The 20,445-nt window shown below is 41.7% G+C and overlaps 1 protein-coding gene across 3 annotated transcripts in view; it reads right to left on the bottom strand.

The window, feature by feature from the left end:
- Positions 1–20,445, bottom strand: part of LSM11 (LSM11, U7 small nuclear RNA associated) — a 43,448-nt gene that overhangs the window by 18,323 nt on the left and 4,680 nt on the right. Inside the window, exons 2-5 of one of the 3 annotated variants that reach the window (XM_019653990.1) lie at positions 19,302–19,441; positions 17,340–17,423; positions 16,675–16,883; positions 11,148–11,191 (exon numbers count right to left, since the gene is read on the bottom strand). In XM_019653990.1, the coding sequence (XP_019509535.1) occupies positions 11,179–11,191; positions 16,675–16,883; positions 17,340–17,423; positions 19,302–19,441 (446 nt within the window). In that variant the 3' untranslated portion in view covers positions 11,148–11,178. Of the gene's footprint in view, positions 1–11,147; positions 11,192–14,284; positions 16,884–17,339; positions 17,424–19,301; positions 19,442–20,445 lie in introns of those variants that run through there. The other 2 variants (XM_019653989.1, XM_019653987.1) reach the window with 2 other exon arrangements.

Genomic DNA, 20,445 nt, shown 5'->3' with positions numbered 1-20,445 from the left:
TGTGGCAGAAATAGACATATGCAATGACAATTTCCAGATTATAATGCTGTTACAATACTAGATATTAAATGGAACAAAATTGAATAATAATAATTTTTTTTAAAGATTTTATTGGGGAATTGGGGGAGGGGAACAGCGTTGGGGAATCGAGGAAGGGGAACAGACAAGTTGCTTGTCCTTTTGTTCTTCAGTCTAGTTGCTTCACTGGCCCATGTTGATATTATCATTGAGCTTTTCTTGGGTGAGGCAGATCACTCTCCGGCCATTGGACGGCCACTCACAGTGGCTCACGGCAGCTCACGAAAGCTCACGCCTGCTGCTGGCCAGCCCCACTGCAGCATACACCGTGGCCAGCAACTCATGGCAGCCCAGCTCCAGGTCAAGCTGTTGTTCACCATTTTAGCTGTAGAGGGCACAGCATCACTGGCCCTCATGTGGGATCTGAACCAGGGCCCTGCTGCTCAGAGCTGGCATCCCAAGCCAACTCTTAACCAACGCACCACTCGGCCAGCCCTAAGAATAATTTTTTGAACAATGTGACTGAGAAATAAAGACTTTAGTGAAGATTTTGAAAAAAATCTTCTAGTATCCTTTGAGAACATAAAAGATGCACAGAACTAGCTTTTTCTCGTTCAAGTTCACACTGCAAAACTCGCAGCTTTTCTCTCCATTAATGCTAGAGTATTACTAGTACACTCCTTTCAGGTCCATTCCTGATTGAGACCCACTTTGGGTCAGTAAAGAGGGAAAGAACAACTATTCATTTGACTCTTGACGAACTTCACCCACTAAAGCAGTTATCCATCAACACGGAGGTCTGCTTACATTTAACCTTTTCTTGTCTCGTTTGAAAAGAATGTTCTTAACACACCTCTCAGAGACAATTCAGCTTGTGCTGGGAGGTGGGTATATACTGGGCCACATGAATGTAAAAAACAGTCCCCGTGGCCCACCAGATAAGGGGCCCAGGAAGGGCGGGGCACACTTTGCTGTTTAAGTTCACAATTGACAGAGGTGATGGGGGCCCTTTCTGATGTTTTCCGTTAGCGACCCAGGCAGAACCATATTTTCTTCCACATGTTTGAGCAGCATTCACATCAGATTTACTTATTGTTCGGGCTAGGTTGCTCTTCTCAAAGAATGTAGCATCCATGGGACAATGTGGAAACTTATGACTCTCTTCAAGTTTCATCCACACATAATGAAGATGCTAAACAGACTGGAAGTACCTAAAACAAAGCTGTAGCCACTTGCAGAGCATGCCAGTGGCAGGAAGAAGTGAGGGATGAGACACAGCTCTCCCTGCAGTTTTTCACCCACCAGCACGTACACACCCACAACGAAAGGCACGCACGTTCATCCTGGAGTCTGGCGGCACAAAAGCGGCCGCACTTGCAAAAGAACAACAATGATCATGATAGCACTATTACGATGCCATCTCCCCGTTTCCCTCAGTCTCTCCCTTACCTGCCACGCTCACCCCACAACACCTCCCTGTAGCTCACCCTAGTGGCCTTACCCATTCACCTCTACTAACTTGAAAAGGACACAAAGCAGAAAACAACTGGTGACACTTGGGCAAGAAGAAGCTCGAAGTTGTTCAAGATCCTCCTGTCTGTTTGCACATGTTACTTTCCCCCCAGAGGCCTTCCCCAACGACTCAAGTCACAAAGAGCTGCCTGTCACCTTCCATCGTATTCTTCCATTCTCCTGTTTGATTGCTTTCCATGGCACTTTGCATTGCCTAAAGCTGCTGCTTATATTGTTGCCTTGCAATGTATGATTTTGTTTTTCTTCCCCAATAGAACGTAAACACCACGAGAGCAGGGAACTTGTCTGTCCCATTCACCCCAGGATCTCCAGTGCCTAGAACAGTGCCTGGTCTTAGAATGTGCTCAGTAAACAAATGGTTGGTTTTTTTCTGTCTTTTTTTTTACTTTCTTTTGTTTTTTTCTATTTTCTTTTTTTATTTGAATTTTTCTCAGTGAATAAATGTTAACCAAACACCATGAAATCGCCAAGAAGATAACTCAGATAATCAATACAGTGCCGAGTTAGTAGGTAGTAAACACTCAACAAATGGTGGCTATTATGTTTTTATTATATTATTTTAAGCCAGAAAAATTGCCTGGCCTCTAGGATTTAACAGAATTCTTTCCCAGACCAGTAAAATGATTTGGTACCTCTTGCCTCACTCTGATCCTAAAAATAAAATTCTACTCCCAGCCTAAGAACTGCACCCTCCCCACCCTCAGCCACAGTCCCAACTAGCAATGCAGGCTTCACACTATGATCCACAGGCTCCTTTGAGAATATTGGATGAAAAATCCCACAGGCTTGCCCTTAGCTTTCTTTATTCACTTTGTTTAAAGATCTTAAAACGGTGCTGAGAAATCAATAAGCAAGGCTGCTGACCCCGTATGGGTTTCCTAATTCTCCTTGAGGCGGCTCGGCTGACTCCAATGCACTGATAAGTCCTGAAGTGCCCAGCTCAGTCTGCAAATTAAGGCCCTTGTCAGTAATCAAGGAACACCAAGTTTAGTGTGCCGTGCATTTTCCATCGTGAGTGTCATTAGATGAAATGAAAGTACATTACAGGTTTGCGTAATGAACAAGCCTCAAGTTAGGTTTGCCATGATAGGGTTATCAGTCATTGCACAAATTAATTATTTAGGAAAGTGCTTTTTACAGTGGGTTTTCATTTAAGTTTTGTCCCTTGATGTATGTGTATAAAAATGACTAATCCATCGGACACTGCTATTGTACTTGTGCATCTATCACTATTGGGCCTTTTTTCATAATTGGTTTATTAATTATAGCATCTTAATGATCTGTTTAAAATAAATAAACCATTTGCACCATTTCAAAGGTATTTTGTGAGGCTCAGCTGATATTAAAATAGCACCAGCCTTATGTGCTTTTTCAGCAAGTGACCTAATTAGTTAATAAAGTAATTGAATATTAAAAAGGATGTTGCAAGTGATTAAAATTTAAGAGCCTTCAGAATGTTATTAAAGCTATAAATCATACATCACTGTTTTAATTTGCATAGCTACAGAATTACTAATGGTCCCACGTGCACACAGGGCTTGGCAATTAGTCCTTTAACAAAATGTTGGTGATGTTGAGATACCAAATTCTTTCAACCTCTTTTGATAGCTACATAGAAACCTGCTTTTGCCAGACTAATATCTAAATGTTGAAGCTGCTACTTGCTTCCTTTGACAGGTATAGACATTCATCCACTCAACAAATATTTATGAATACCTACGGTGTTAGGTGTTGAGTGTAATGATGAGCGAAACAGATACGGTTCAAATGGAGCTTACATTCTGGAGTTAGTCGGGTAGAGACTAGTCATGCTCTTGCCTACACTCATGTATAATTACAAAATATGATAAGCAGCTATAAAGGAAAAGTATTAAGATACTCCAAGAGGATTTTGCTCATGAAATCTGACCTCGTCTGCCAGATTAGGGAACAAACACTAAATTTCAAGTAAAGAGAGTCAGCAGACTGTGAATTATTGTTCAAACAGGAAATGCAGTGGTGGATAGGAAGGACTGGCTGAAATTGTTGGTTGTTTACCCAGCAGCCATCACTCTTTCCTGGCTATCGGAATCCCAATCCTGTTTGGTTTAGGACTAGTGCTATGCCCAGGGGAGATAGGCCCAGTGATAAATGACGAGATGTCTAAACCGGTTATTGCAATCCCACTGCTCTTTGCCTATGACTGGGTTAAGGTAGATGTGTTCCGAGGAACTCTAAGAGGCTTACTGGAAGAATTTTCCACTCTGATAAAAGCAACACCCTTTCCTCCATGCTTTTGGATGTCATCATGAGTTATACTTGGAGTTATAGCAGCTTACTGAGACCATGAGGGGGAAAGCCAAACAAAAAAACACCTCTCTCTCTCTCTCTCTCTCCCCCTCTCCCCCCCCTTTCTCTATCCCTCCCTCCCTCTCTCCCTCCCTCTCTCCCTTTCTCTCTCCCTCCCTCCCTCCCTCAACTTGAGCCCTGATACTGTTGAAACTGCTGAACCAACTGTGGAAACTTCAAATGTCTTAATGGATGAAAAAAGAAGTTTCAGTTGGATATTCTGTTACTTGCTACCTAAAGTAACTTAATTGAACCAGATGGGTCAAAAATGAAGACACTGGAATCTGAAAGACAAATTAAGAAGCTAATATAACTATCAGATGAGCAGTAATAAAATGCTAAGTTATGGTGGGGTGGAAGAGGAGGAATGGAAAATAAGGTCAAGAACAGAGCTGAGGCACTAGACAGAATAACAGAGTTTGTCAACTTAATGGTTATCCAAGGTGCCAGGTAATAGCAACTGCCATTAATTGAGTGTTTCCTCCGTTCCAGGCATTGCTCTGAGCACTTTACATACAGTATCTCATGTAATCATGTCAACAGCTCAATGAAGTACTATTAATTGTCCCCAAGGTTGGATTCTGTTTCAGTCAGGATTTCCCAAATCAAATCTCAATAGCTCTGCCACCACCAGTGGGCAAATTGGATGAGTCGCTTCAGACTCCAGAGAGCTGCTGGCTAGAGTGCTGCTTCCAACATTTTTCACTTTGTAACACACACAGAAAATGACACTTTAAGGTACACACTGGGGTAAACTGGAGGGGACTTGGGGCATCTATATGGGGCTTAGCAAGAGCCTTCATTACTCTTTGTGTTACATAATTATAAGAAATAAAATTCAAAATTTAGGGAAGGTATTAAAAACTGAATTTGTATAAAAATTCTAAAAAATAATCTCATTAATTTTTAATGAGAAATTTGCATTTGCTTTTTATGAATACAGCTTTTTAATGTCAGATTTTATGCTTGGGATAGCAATTCCTGATGAAGACTTTTTAATCCAATCAAGACTTTTTAATCATGATTTCTTCAAATTCCTGCTAGTTTTCACTACCTATGAACTCTGTTCACCCAAGTGATATGAAAAAAAACCACATTTTTAAAACCATTCCAAATTTTACAACATTTGAGTCATATATAAAGAATCTAACAGTTCTTCATTTTCTTTCATTGACAACTGCACTGTTGAAATTTTTTGAAATTTCAAGTCTTTGGAAACTCTCAAATAAAGTATTTCAAAATGATGGTAATGCTTTAGGTCGTAGCCCGCTCATGCATGGTTTAGAGTAGTTTCTAAGTGCTGGAAGGGCATGTCAGTCACAGAGGGAAGAGTCCATGTCTGTGGGGACAGATCTGGCGCTGGGCCTGGCCCCTCCACTGCCCCCAACCCACCCCTGTTGAACTTCCGACTGGCTCCACTCTGGCAGAGTGCTGTGCTTCTCACAGGGCCGGCTTCATGGATGCATGGGAGGACCTCATGATTGCTTTAATGCTCTGCTGTCATCACCTTGAAATGATTTTTGAACAAGTGGCCCTGCATTTCCCTTTTTCACTGGGCTCTGCGAATGACGCTGCTGGTGCTGGCATCTGGGGCACCTGGAACACAAACTCCTTCAGTCGCTACCCTGCGTCTTTGCCCATGATGGACAGAGGCATCTGTCACCTCTGGCTTTGAGATGTGAAGCAACTTCTCAGCTGCTGAACTCAGCCCACGACATGGCGTACAACAGTCTGGATGTCATGAGGCTCGATGTCCACATAACCTTGGGCCACGCCTTTGTCGCTTGCTCCATTCAGCCATCCCTGAGGGACCCTGAGGAAGCCATTGATGCTTGTGGCTTAGAGGTGACTGGCCCAGAGGTTCCAGCCATCCCAAGAACTGAGGCATCGGTTATATAATTCACGGTGCCACAGCTTACCATTTGGCAGTCCTGTGCAGGATGAATCCCCCAGGTATATTACATCCTGGTAAGATCTCTGTGACCTGAGATAAGTCTATTAGATCATTGGTAGTATCTTTCAACATGAAGAGTTAACATTAACTTTTGAATACCCACTCAGTGCAAGAGAGCCGAGATTTGAGGTATGATCACTGAGGGTTATATCCAGGGAGGACTGAAGGGCAAGGTAGAGCTGGAAAGAAACTTTCAGAATCCTGGGCTCTTCCTCTGGCACGTGAGCGAGTAAAACAGTTTCTCCCAACCATTTTGGAACTGGAATCTCTATATCACTCTTGGTTGGATGGCAAAACATTAGTCTATTAAAATGACGCATATATTCATATATAAAGGTATGTAAATCTCTCTCTCACCATATGTATATTTTAATAATATACATGTACGTGTTTTTTTGTAATAAAGTTAAGTAAAAACAGTTCTAAACCAGGACAGATGACTCCCAGCACAGGGGAAGGCAGCTTCTGCCAAAATACTTTTCATGGAGCAACAGATGTGCTCAGATGAACTCTGGGGACAAGGGGGGAGGGGGTGAGAGGCCTTGCTGAGGCATAATTGGACCTGGCAAGGGTAGGAAAGAGGCCTTAATTTGGGCCTCAGATTCCTCACACAGAATACCAAATGAACTAATCGCTTCCTGCTCTCAGAGGCAAAGATCACAAGTATGCATCAGTCTTAGAACAAGGCCATACAAACAGAATCCTAATAGATCATTCTTAAGCAAATACAATTTTTGTACTATTTGATAGTAATACATACACAACCCTCCCCAGTTACACAATCTCACTGTTCCAGCAAGTATTGCCTAATCAGAGCATTGTAGATGTTAACGGCATGGAGTCCTTTCCCTGATCTTTACTGTGCGACTGTGTGTGTGTGTGTGTGTGTGTGTGTGTGTGTGTGTGTGTGTGTGTGTGTGTGTGTGTGTGTGTGTGTGTTTAAAGTCACTGGGTCCATGTGCAGTGGAAGAAAGCGATAATTGCATTCCTGCTTCTTAATATTTTGATTTTCTGGCCTAAGTAAGTCTTCTGGCACTTATAAAATGGCCTGGCCCTCTTGCTACCAATTAATGGCTTTCCAAGGATGGTGTAAAAGCCACAAAAATGGGATAACCGAAGTAGCACTGATTGCAGCAAGCATCCACAAAGTAAGGGGGACACAAGAAGGAACGTGAAAGCTATTTACCTTCCCACCCTTCTACACCCCAGATGTATTTCTGCATTGCTAAAATCTCACGCTCTGCCTTATGGTACATTTGAACCCATGTCTTTAAGTCAATGCTCCTGCGGGGGCTCATTTCCTGACCTTAGATGAGGCAGGTAGGGCTCTTTGGGCCTTAGATTACAAAGACCTCACATCCAGACCTGGGGTTCTACCTCCAAAGGAGGCTGCATGCCCACTCACAGGTACACAGAGGGGATTGAAACCTGTCCTTCATTCAACCTGAATTTGTAAAATATACACAACTTTTCCAACTCTGCTTTGACATTTCTTCATTTTTCAATGTATTGGGAACCTCAAAACTGGAAGTGGTCAGGCTCTCTCTCCACCCTGAAGAGGTCCGTGTGTGTGTGTATTTATGTGTATTTGTCCTCCAGTGCACATTTTCATAACTGGACTGTATGTAACATGCACAACTAATTAGGGGGTATATTTTTATTATCAACACCACTACAGGTTGTATCTTGATCTCCATCCGGAACTGGCCAACCAGGGAGATGAGCAGAAAGTGGATCATCACTGGAGGGGAACAAGGATGCTGTGTGGTCAACTCATCTGCTTTGTATGTTTGTGCTTTGTGTCTCATGAAACGGGTGATAATGATAAGGATGGGTAAGAAGCACAGTGCTAATAATAAGGGTGGAGAGTGCAAACGGAAGCCATGACTTTTAAGCAAAAACTAGATGTAGTTGTTCCGAGTTTCGGTATTATAGCTACACATTTATGGCTATTAGAAAGACATTTGCTGTTGAAATTCCTGCAAGAATAATTTCATTGCTTCAAGTGTGAAACTCCCCACTGATCCCAACTCTTCCCAATATAGCAATAGCTTTATAATAGTTTTTGCTGAGGTGACCATTTTATTACAGAACAATGTATTATATAACACACTTGGCTTATATACCCGCAGCATTTGTTAACACACAATACATCATTCACTTTTGGCTCAGGAGGTATCTGCAGATAGTATGAAAATAAACATTTTAATTTCAATAGTTGTATATTTATTTTAATGCAAACTTTCAATTTAAGGTAAATTTCCCAATTTTCCATTGACGGTAGTGATGCACAGCTCCCTTTTAAATGTAAGCTAAAAAGTGAATTTATAGAAAAATACTGAAAAAATAAAAATGCCGTGGTTTACTTAGGATAAGACAAAAATCATGAAGGTGCTCTGAAAATGACCCAAGTTTTGGAAACAATGGGCTATGTAATAATAAGAAAGAAGATGTAGGCTTTGGGTTGGGTTTCTGATACTGATGATGGCTACACTGAATCATCCTGGTGACCAGTGCCACACACATGTAAGGCTGTTGTCTGATACCCCAAGAGCGTGCTTTTCCACGTGATGCTAATTGGCCCACACAGGAGTGAAACCATGACCCTTCCCTCATTAGCCACATGCTCAGACCAGCTGAGCTAGCTCGCTCAGGGTCACTGGGGTCCCATGTAGGAAATTACCATTCCAGTGCCCTGTGGTCCTTTCGTAACCTCAACTAATGAATGTCCCATGGAGCCTAATGTCATTCCTGGGGGAGCACACAGCTCTCCCAGCAGTGGGGAAGTTGATGATATTCTGAAGTTTTAACACAGGAAGAGCCAATAATTGAGGAAGTGCAGAGAACTCAGGCAGCCTGGGGACAATCATTCAAACATCTGTGTGCTAGAAAAAAGGATGACAACATGCTGCTGTGTCCATTTGTTTGCCTAGGATAGTGGGCTCCTCCCAGGATTGCCATATTCTGGAAATTAACACATCATCGAGTTGAAGGGAAATTTTACAAGATGGACAGACAGCTAGCCAAACATTTCTGCTTATGCCTTTTTAGGTCTCAGGAGAAAGACTATGGGTCCTTTATTTTTCTTTAGCTTTAATATATCCATAGTTTAGCTCTGAGAAGAGTTTTTTTAATAAGATAAATTTATAGTCGAAATGGAGAGAAAGTATTCCAGCTGCCCTTCCCAGAGCCATAGCTGGCCTAGTACCCTGGGGGTGCCCACCACTCTAGTCCTCTCTGGAAGCCGTGTGTGTGTGTGTGTGTGTGTGTGTGTGTGTGTGTGTGTGTGTCTACTTCTGGTCAAAGAACAGGGAAAATCAGAAGAGAATACAGACACTTGAGCAAACCAACAAGCTGTATTTTAACTCAGCCCTTTGGTATCTGATTAGTCTTAGGGGATGACTCAGCTTGCCCTCAAAATTTCCTGGTCAGTGCACAGAGAATTTAATATTTTTAAGGTGTAATTGAACAACAATAAACTTAAGAGTCAGTTCTTGATAGAATCACAAATTCACCATTTATTAGCATAGAGATGTTTCCAAGTTACTTAACCTGTTTCAGTTCTCTCCCATACATAATAGGGACAAAATCTTCCTCTCATGGTGGTTGTATCTGAACAAGGTAATGCATGCAATATGCCTGGCACGGGGCTGAAATGCTCAAAAATGATGGTATTTCTTATTGTATGTTCTGTCCTCTTCCCCTTCACATAGTGACTGCGTGAAATGTGGTACAAGCTGCCAAGGTCCAAAAAGGCATGAGATAAAGCACTTTGCTGGAACCTTATTTGTAGTTATTCATTTGAAAACCACTATCTATTCATTACTTCACATACTGTATTTCTCTTTACCATAGGCTGCTGGGAAATTATTTCTTGAGGTAGAGAAGGCAATGTCTTTTGAAGGCCTTGACATGAAGCGCTAGGAGGCTCACTAGCACAACCCACCTGCCCATTCTGTCCTGGTGCCCAGCCTAAAACTACAGACTTTTCTGCGTCTGTTATAAATTTCCCTCCGACTCAAGAGCACATTTGCTTGCAGTCTTGGAGTGGAGGCTCAGTTCCGATTGTGGAATCATGAGAGCTGCAACCTTTCTCACCAATGGGTTCTCAGGCGTGAACACTGGATGGAAGTGAACTGTTTCCAAAACTGAGACAGCTGATGAGAAACAGGCATCAAGACAGTTTTCCTAGGTGATCCCTGGCCAGCAGGCGGGAAGGTGCCGGCTGACAGTATTCCAAGAAGAAATGAGGACCTCCATGATGTCAGAATAATGACAGACAGCCTAAAACTTTAGTGGACACTGAGCAATTTCTCTCTTAACCACTCTTCTCCGAGCACATTCGCTGGCTGACTGCCATCAGTCAGGCTTCCTAAGCTTCAAATTAGGTAAATTCAATATTGGTAAGAAACGCTTATATTGCCACTTGAGTTGATTATAGCTTGTTTTTCCTTGATTATCTCAGTCCAGACTGGCGAGCATTTAACAATTAATTGTAGCAGTGATTGGAGATCCAGAGACGTAGGTCCTTCTGGGACCTCTAGTTCAGCAGTTCTTTTTAGCCCACTGCCACCTAGTGGTAACTGAGCAGACTGAAAAAAGCTTCACTTTTATCCCCCTTCCTTGCCACGCCTATCCAGAAAGCATAGGGAAAGAGTGAGAGATATATATCTATATCATTCCACTAGCCTATGTTTTCCTGCCAATATTTAACTGTCACTGTAAAGCGAGCTGATTCTTCTGACTTTATTTTGATTAATGAGGACATTCTCATTTAAGCAGAAATCTCTGAGATACAAAACAAGTGAGCAAGGGCCAGAACTGGAGCATTTGGGTCTCGCTTCCCTTTCTTCCACTTCTTCTTTGAAATTTTCTGTATGTCAGGTGAGCCCAACTTATTAACATATTCTTTGAAAGTGGGGAATTGGGTCTTGACAGTTAACTTGAGGTTTCTGTCTCTAAGAATCAATGTGATTTTTGTGTGTCCACCCTACCAAGGTGTCTCAGTTCTAGAAGCACACAGAGGAAATGTGGCAAATCTTTGGGCAGTTCAACTCCTGTACATGCACAGAGGAAAGCTGGTGGTAAATTCAAATATTTCTGGAAGCAGTGAGGATCCATTAGTCAGATGTGGTAAAACACTGAGAGGAGCAGTCAATAGTGATCTCAGCGGATTGTGAAGACAGTGGATTAACGCCAGTGAGTTATTAGGTAGAATGAATTCACAGGGCAATTCCCATTGCTTGAGGCTTAGAACAGATAATTCACAATGTGGGCCAAGTTTCTTTTCTAAGCATGAGCTTCAAATAGACCTGGAAGAACAACACTCCTTCAAGGATAATGATCTAGGTGTGTGTGCTTTGGTAAAGAAAAGACACAAGGTTACAACAATGAGACTGAGGCAGCTTGAGATGTTTTAACTTTCTAGATCAGTGTCTTCATTTGGTAATAGACTCTCCTGCCTTCTCTACTCCACCCTCAAAATCAGCGGAGACAAAGCAGCCAGTGCATTAATACAATCATATTTATTAGTTTCCAGACTCCCATATGACACATATCTAAAGCAGAACATTGCAAACTTAAGTTACTAGCAGCAATCCTCCGTAAACAGGAAGGGGTTAGGTCAACTTAACAATAGGAGTAATTTTAAGACAAGATTACAAGTCATAGTTTTTCTTTTAGCAGCAGGTGTATGACTAGAGAAACTATAAATTCACAAAATCATTCAGGTTTAGCCTTGTCTAAAAAAACATTAATAAGTCACGGTGCAGAGGGATATCCCCATGGCAGCCCAGAAGGCTTATGAATGTCTTTAGATGTCAGTATGAAATAAGTAAATCACTTTTCAAGACATTGCTTACTATCTGCTTTACTGTCTGGACAACAGAAAAAAAACTGGGCAGCTGCCCTAGAACCTAGCTCACATAATTCGGCTAGATAATCATTGTTTAAATAATATCCCTTAAAATTTTTTAGACATTTTTCCCCCACAGCTCTAAAAACATAACATCAGACATAACATCAGACATTTGCTCCAAAGGACTAAAAATCAAAAGCAATTGCAATGTATTGGGAATAGCTTTTATAGCTTTCCTGAGAGATAGTTCCCATGTTTTCAGAGAGTGTTTTTAAAGAAGCACTAACTCTGGTAGCTTATCAAACTACTTTTTATTATAAATAAATAAAAGACCATGTGAAGGTCTCTGGTGTACTTATTTTTCCCCCTAGATCTCTGAACCATCCAAAGCGATTTCTTGACAGAGAGCTTTCATTTTTATTAGAGGAGTGCAAGAGAACTTACAAACATTTGAAAAATACCCAACCCTTCTTCAAGAGCCAAGAAAACTGTGACAGGAACCCCACAGGCTTATCTTAAATCCATCAACTCAATTTGCCAGAAGATAATGACAGACCACCCACCTTTGCAACACAGGCCCAGATAAGATATTTTTACTTTAGAATCATTAAGAAAAGCCTTCTGAGAGGTATTGCCCAGAAAAACACAGGCTGATGAACAGAAGTTACTGAAAAGGGGTCAACTGCATTCTATATCTGGCACAGAAAAAGAAAAATTACAGCAGTTGCAAAATCATTATATTTATACCATGAGATTCTTACATAACCTTGACCTTCTCACAGCAAGCATTTCATTCATAAAAAAAAATACATAAAGGATTGGAAAGCTTTGGGCAGCACCAGTGACAGCTAGCTGTCTTTGAATAATTTTAATGTTTTTCCTAAAGGCAAAATTTAGACAAAACTTAAAGAAGTAATTTATAGAATCTATTCTATTTCATTTTACCCATGTCAGCTGTTACAGGAATAGTGCAAACAGAAAATACAAATATCTACTCTGCATCAAGTTCGGTATCTATTTTTTCTCAGGGGACAGAAGCGGTACACCTACCTTTCTGTAAGTCTTCTGAGGATTAAGGGCAGCTCACAGCTCATGACCTGACAATCTCTAAAGGTTCTCCTGGACTATTTCACCATGAAAATAGATATAGCCCTGGCCGGCCGAGTGGTGTGATGGTTAAGAGCTGGCTTGAGAAGCGAGAGGGCCCGGTTCGGATCCCACATATGAGGGCCAGTGACACTGCCCTCTACAGCTAAGATGCTGAATGACGGCTCAACCTGGAGCTGGGCTGCCCGTGAGTCGCCGGCGACGGCGTAGGCTGCAGCCCCTGTGGCAGTGGGTTGCCATGGGCTATTGTGTGTAGCCAGCAGCCAGCGTGAGAGGCCAGCAGCCGCAGTGAGCAGCCGTCCAGAAGCCGGCGACTGACATGACTTGCCTGGGAAGAGCGCAATGATGGTGCCAACTTGGGCCAGTGAAGCATCTCCACAACTAGACTGAAGAACAAAAAGGATAGCAACTTGTCTGTTCCCCTTCCCCCAATACCCCAATAAAAATCTTAAAAAAAAAAATAGATAGAGCCCCTCTTGATCCATTTACCAACTCATAACAAGGATTCCTATGTGCCTAGATGTTAATGCTGACAGTTTCTAGGCTTTCCGACTTGACAGGCACCATGCACAGAGAGCAGGGTACTGAACAGACACTGCTAACTCTGGCTAATCATCTCACCAACAGCCCACCTCCATCATAATAAGATGGTCTCTGAAAGGAAGCACAAATGCTTCCCCAATATTAGAAAGAACAACCTAAAGTGCAAGTTCTCCTAGCAATCGCTTTGTGTGTGAAACCATACCTTCCATTTCTCCATGCCTTGTTCTTATCTAACACAGCTGGAAACTCCTGAGAAGACTTCAACAAGTACACGTGTATGCCCCATGAATTATCTGGTAAACATGCCCAGATATATTTAGAGATTACTTTGAAGAACCAAAGTTGGATGTTCAAAAAAATAAGTACTATTCCTACCAAGTTTCCCAAACCCAAATCCTTGGAGAATACTAGAAACCAGTTTTGCTGCATTTCAGCTGCTTAGGGCCTCCCTCAGGTGAGCTATTAAGGGGCCTCCAGAATGCTACCATTCTAGCTGTTACTTTCCCCTTTTCTCTCTTTCTCCTGAGGAAGACTTCAGTTATTTCCATAGCAACTATAATGTCCTAAATCATCACATTTTTTGAGCAGCATATACACTGTTAGAAACTATTTGTTCTTCCTTATGAAAAGTTTTTCCAATAATAAAAAGAGCAATGATTTTTAAAAATTGAGTTCTCTAAAAAATTATCATGCTTTGTACAAATTAGCACATTTACTAGATAGGTTCATTCATTCCAGAATCACTGTCCAAACCAAACAAATAAACGGGCGCATAAGACAGATCACATACAATTTTAAAATAATTTTCAGAGCCAGAATTGTTAAGTTGGGCAGAAAAGTAGTGAATCAATCTTTATGTGGATATATGAAAATTATACACAAACATGAAAACCAGCATGTGTTTAAAATAAACCAGGTTAGATTTAGTCAGACACTAGAATAAATGAAAATTCATTTATTCCTTTTTATTCCAAATTTCTACTTTAGCAGGAAAAATCTAGTATCCATTTCAGCTTCTAACAAGAGGGCCAACAGATGGGGACAGCCAAACGGGAGACTGGTAAAGAGGTAGAGGCAGGGGTGCCTAATGATTAAACAAGATAACTAACAATTGGGGAACTGAGATTTTAGACACACTATTTAGAAGAGATTAGATTGGCAGATTTCAAGTTTGTGACCCGGAACCTCTCTAATTGTTTAGTGCATCTGCTCTGGCTCTAAAAAGTATATTTAAAATGCATTTTAAAATAAACACAAAACAATTTCCGCAAATTCCCCTTTGGGGCTGTGTCATTTTTAGATGCTCCTTCTCCCTTTGGTACTATCAATATAAACCCCTGAAAAGTTCAGGGGAATTCTTTCTGATAATGATCTGAAGAGTGGGGGCTGGGATATAGGGGGGCTGCAAAGAAATGTTACTCTCACTGAAGATCTTCTGAAACTTCCATTGCCCCTTAGGAGAAAGGAACGGAATATGGAAAATAGTTCCTGAAGATATCACTGCCTTCTCATACAATAAGATCATAATCATGACACCCATGGAGATTACTTTCTTACATAGCACCTGCCTTGCTCCTAAGACAGAGTTTTTACCAAACTATGAAGCAGTTAGTAAAAATTACTCATGGCACTTAAATACGTTGAGAAACTTTAAAATGCCTTCCTAAAATTCTTTGTCTCAGTGCTCCTGTGAGGTAGGTGTCTGATGGGGAAAAACTGAGGCACACAGGGGTTAAGTCTGCTCTCCTTTCATTATATGATGAGCCAGTGACCCAGCCAATAGAAGGACCAGGCATCCTAGCTCCATAAACTTTATTCACCCTGCTCTCAGAAGGCTTATCTAAGTTACACAACAAATACAGCAGGGGGAATTTTTCTTTTCAAGCATTTTAACTAGTTAGGTGTTTCTTATTCACTTTGAACAAGAGTTATCTAAAATAAAACCAAATATAAACTAACAAAACAAAAAAAATCAATATTGACTAACAGTCTGTGTCAAAATACAGCCAATTCTGCACTGGAGACTGAAAAAGCATATACTATGATTCCAAGTAGTATTAGAGAGTGCTATGGTGTTCGTGTTACTGAAGCCAGCCTGTGAGGTGTGTCCCTTACAGCCACCATCCACTGTAGTTTATGGGAACCTCTTTGGCCTGACACAAGAGAATAAAACCATTCTGAAAGATATTCTACACAAGGCCAGCCCTGCCGGGAAAGAGGGCTCTCAGCTGTGTGATGCATGTGTGTTATGGAGTTCATGCAGAACTCACTGAAGCCAGACATGAAGGTCAGTCTCCAGCCATAAAGCTCAAGGACAGATCACAGAGGGGCAATACACAAGGTACATGCACTAGCACCATGCCACAAAGTTAGAGAAGGACAAGAAGCCACCACACGAGCACCTTATAGCCCAATCTGGTATGCCATTCACAGAAGCTACCCCTGGTAAGGGGAAGACCACTGAGGTCCCATACTCCTTTACATAATGAGGGATGAAAACAGGGCATTTATTGCTGGCTGCTTTGAGCACACCAACTATTCAAATTGCACCCTTGCATAAGTTGGTAGCTTTCTTAGATCTTATAGCTATCCGAAGTTAACAGACTACATTTCTTGAACAAGAGATAATGGTATAGAGCAAAATTCAATGGTCAGTTACAAGAGGTGGGTGCAGGGCTCCAGGGCAATTTATGCTGCTGCTCTTTGAATCAAATTCATGAGTACTGAGGGCACTAGCTTTCAGAAATGAGATCGTTCTTTTTCAGGTGGGTTTTCCCACACACGCTATTGAGTCTATGGAGTGAATTCAATTCATACCATGATCCCTGATTCCAATGGAAGACCTTATATTTGGTTTGAGTGTCTGATGTAGACCATGATACCAAATCAGACGTGTGTACCCATGTGCAGCTTTTGCCTTGATATTAATGTGAACACCCACCCTCCCCAGGGCCTGTGTCCCCTTGAGGGAGTTCATCTCCCAGAGAGCCCAAGCCTGGCTCTCTCCTCAGCACATGCAGCACCAGAGGGAATCATTCCAACTCAGGGTTTCACTGGGATACTAGGATACAGCATAGCAGCGAGTCATGCATTTTATTTCTAAAAACCAAAGCTCAAGTGAGGCTGAGCACATCACTGTGCAAGATGAACCAGCAGGACATTCTCGCCTCGAATGAAAATCTGATTTATATGTCTAGTGAATACCTGCTGGTAATCCACCTTGGGCTTTCGCTTTTTCTTACGGGGCTGGCCCCTGGAAAGGGTGGTAGCTCTGGAAAAGGTACCACCCGCACTAGACCCCTCTGTCTGCAGAGTCCTCCCTGACAGCTCTGACCTGGACTCCTCCCTTGTAGATGCCTGCAGGGAAGAAGGGGCGGAGCGGGAATGCTTGTGGGTGCCCCGGTCAGTGTCTCCTCTTCCCCACACTGAAGCCACCTTCCAAGTGGATGTCTGGGAGTATCTGGACAGAGTGGAGTCTTCAACTGCAGACTTAGAATCTGCTTCCTTCTTGGAGGAATCTTGAAGTTTTAGCCGATCAAAGAGCTATAAGGAAGGCAATGACAAATATTAGCGTTCAGCATCACTCTTTCAATATACAGAAAAAAGACCAGATTCCTTAGTTATGCTCTGAGGACTACTTGCTTTGTAATTTGTAAAAAGTTAGTAATAAATTTTTTATTTCTAACCATAACTCAGATGAAACAGTATGTCAAGTGAAGGCACATACTTATGGTATTTCTACAGCATAAAATGGAAAGACTCCTAAGCCTTATAAGAGGTAATTTGTTACTCAAATAATATGCAGGTCAGAAGCACGGGCTCATTTGAGGTTAGCTAGATGCATGAGAAGACAGACTAGTGAAGACCTTGGTCCAGGCATGCCTGGCTGACAGCACGAGGGCTTTCCCACAAGGAAACCCTGGTCACTGGGCTCAGTGATCCTAATTCCTAAGCCTAAAAGCACGTTGGGTACTCAGCAAGTCAGGAGAAACTGCCTACCCTCGTGAGAGTCAATGAAGAATCCCGCTCATATGCTTTGCCTAGAACAGGCTTTCGATAGGTCTCATCCACATCGGTAAGTGCCTAGAGAAACAGTCCAAGAAGGGAAAAAAGAGGCAGAGTTAAAAATATTATTCTTATAGCTTTCATGAAAAATTTTAAAAGGCAAAATAACATTTAATTGTAGCAAAACTAAACAGATAACTCAGCTGTTGGGCAGAGTGGTTGGCACTCTGTGAGTACAACCATGTAGAACCAAGTTTCTCTGTGAAAGGGGCTTTTACAACTGCATCACAGAGGTTCTTAAACTTCAGTGTATATAAATATCTAGGAAGCTTATTAAAATATAAATCCAAGGCTACTCTCCTCGAGATTTCGATGCAGTAGATCTGGGATGAAGCCCAGGAACTGTGTTTTAACCAGGAACCCCAGGTGATTCGGATGCAGGAAATCACCCTTTGAGAAACACTCCTGCTTCTTTTCCCTTTCCAGTTTCCATGTTTTATGACAGCAATTAACAGAGATTGACCAGGGTTACACACCGAATCACTGGTGAATTCTCATCATTGAGGGATCAACCTCACTGCACAGCTGTTAGGATCAAATGAGATCGTGTACGAGAAAGTACTTTGAAAAGTGTAAGTCACCATACAAATATACGCTTTAAATGTATTACAGTGTTATTATTTATTACAGTATTATTACCACCGTCATCACACATGTTCTCTTAAATCCACTTTCTTCAAAGGTAAAATCATAATAATAAAATATTTTTTCTTATATTTTAGAGGCAAGAAAACCGAGCCTTTTGAGAAATAACTTGCCTAGAGTCACACAGCTATCAGGTAGTAAAGCTAGAATTCAAACCTAGGTTTTCTGATTCCATCATGGTTGAAAACATTGTCTTATAAGTCAGAAAGACCTGGGATAAAGTCCTGGTACTTCCACTTACGTACTAACAGTGTGATCTGCAACAATCTTCCAAAATCTCAAGCCTCAATTCCTTCATTTGTGAAATGGAACAGTAATAGACCTACAGCTCATCCATTGAGATTATATAAAGTCCTTAGTATAGTATCGGGCACATAACAAGTGCTTAGTAAATATGAGCAACTATTATTATCATCCAGGGGAATGCATGGATGGAGATAAAGCACAGGGAAAAGAAAAGGTGGAGATGCGTGACATATGGAAAACACACACTAGAAAGCCCCGGTGGCTCCTATTCTCAGTGCCTCATATTACAGTTGTGTTATACTATGTCCCTTCTTTCCTACAAGTATCTATAGTAATCAGTAAGCCTCTAGAAGGCTGGGGGCGGGGGTGGTCCACTCCTTTAAAAGAAAACACCATGCAAAATGTCTGGCTTACTAACATAGATGTTTCCCCTCTATCCTTATCTATCTTTCCAAAAACAGTAGAGTGAAAGTTCTTTTCTGCAACTTCTGTACTTAGCATATGTCCAACCAAACAGGGAAGTCAATAAATATTTTTAATAGGAAATCAATGCAAAATTACTAAACAATGAAATAAGTAATTTTTCCTTAAGGCTGTGTTTCTCAACCCTGGCATTAGTAACATTCTGAAGTGGGTAATTTTTTGTTTTTTTGGGGGGGGCTCTTGTGTATTGTAAGACATGCAGTAGAAGCGCTAGCCTCTACCCACTAGATGCCAGCAGAACCGTCTCACAGTTGTGACATTCAAAAAAATGTCCCCAGACGTTGCCAAATGTCCCTGAGAGGGAGAGAAGGGTAAAATTGCCCCAGTTGAAAGCCACTGCCTTAAGGAAAAGGAAGAAATAAAAAGGACTTTTTTGTTGTTCTCCAAGAGAGTGCAAAGATTCTAGTTCATCTGAGAGGTTATTCTGTAGGTTTCACTGAATAAAATTACTCATAGCCTTTAGACATATAAAAGCTTTAATCTCTAAGAGGTTCTCCAGCCCCTTGAGAAAGACTTAATTACCATATTCCAGAACTTGTCAAATGCAACGAGGAAGCCTGTACACACTCCCCGAAGACCCTTGAAAGTGCGGATGTGAACATTCACCTTCACCCCCTCCCGGATACAACGATGGAGTTCACCCAGAGGGCTGCCTTCGTGCACTGAAACAAGAGAAGAGTAGTCAGTATGGCATGAATACCTGCTCTCATTCGCAGAATGAACAACCAACACCACCCAGCCATCTCCAGCAACACAAGGCAACATGGCATAGTGGCAATCTCACCATGGGAACAGGAAGACCTAATGGGCAACTGGCTAGTACAGGCAGCCCACTGAAATGAGACAAGATTCCGCCAGAATGTGGATAAACCATAGGAATGGCTATCCTCCATGTTTCACTACCTGTATATCCTATCGTCTATGACGGCATCGATTCTAAGATGCACCATCATTTAAAACCTTTTTGGGCAAAAAAGAAATATATTAAATGTACACATCAGCAGCTGGGTTCTTCTCAGTTTTGTGCCTTCTTAAGATAACATTTTTCAGGGTAATTCTCGTGAACCACATATCCAGCTTGAGCCTTCCAAAAAACTAAAAACCTTGCTCACATGTTTGAAGGCAACAAATTTAACACATCTGCCCTTAAACACAAGTAATCCTGCAAGTGAAAATGGCCTTTCGGCGCCCCAGTCTGAGCTACTCCATGCACGCGCTCTCTGGAGCCACTAATGTTTCCATGTACAGCATCTTCACACGTGGAGTCAGATACCTGGTGCTAGTTCAGGCCTTGCCGGAGAAAAGGCACCTGCTGAGCCTCTTGCTCCTATGAGACTGCTGATGAGCATCACATAAAAAGAGCAGTATGACAATTCATAAGTAGAAGGCGGGGACTATAATTTCAGCTTTTACTATGATGAATTCTTTTTGTCAGTGCTTGGGAGCAGGGTTGAATTTCATTTATATTACTGCATGTTAACTTAGCCTTCACAACATGTTGGCTACACTACAGATAATGTCTCAAAACAAAACAACACACATACACACACTCTCTCTCACACACACTCTCACACTCATGCACGCACAGCCTCAGTCCTTCTCTTCCAAGTGTGCAATGCAAATTCTTTGAAGATTATGCCATTGATAATGAACAAAACAAACAAAC

This window comes from Hipposideros armiger, unplaced genomic scaffold (assembly GCF_001890085.2).
Source record: "Hipposideros armiger isolate ML-2016 unplaced genomic scaffold, ASM189008v1 scaffold_211, whole genome shotgun sequence".
NCBI classification, from domain to species: domain Eukaryota; kingdom Metazoa; phylum Chordata; class Mammalia; order Chiroptera; family Hipposideridae; genus Hipposideros; species Hipposideros armiger.
The sequence above is the reverse complement of the archived record's forward strand: the minus strand, read 5'-3'. Positions and strand labels throughout refer to the sequence as shown.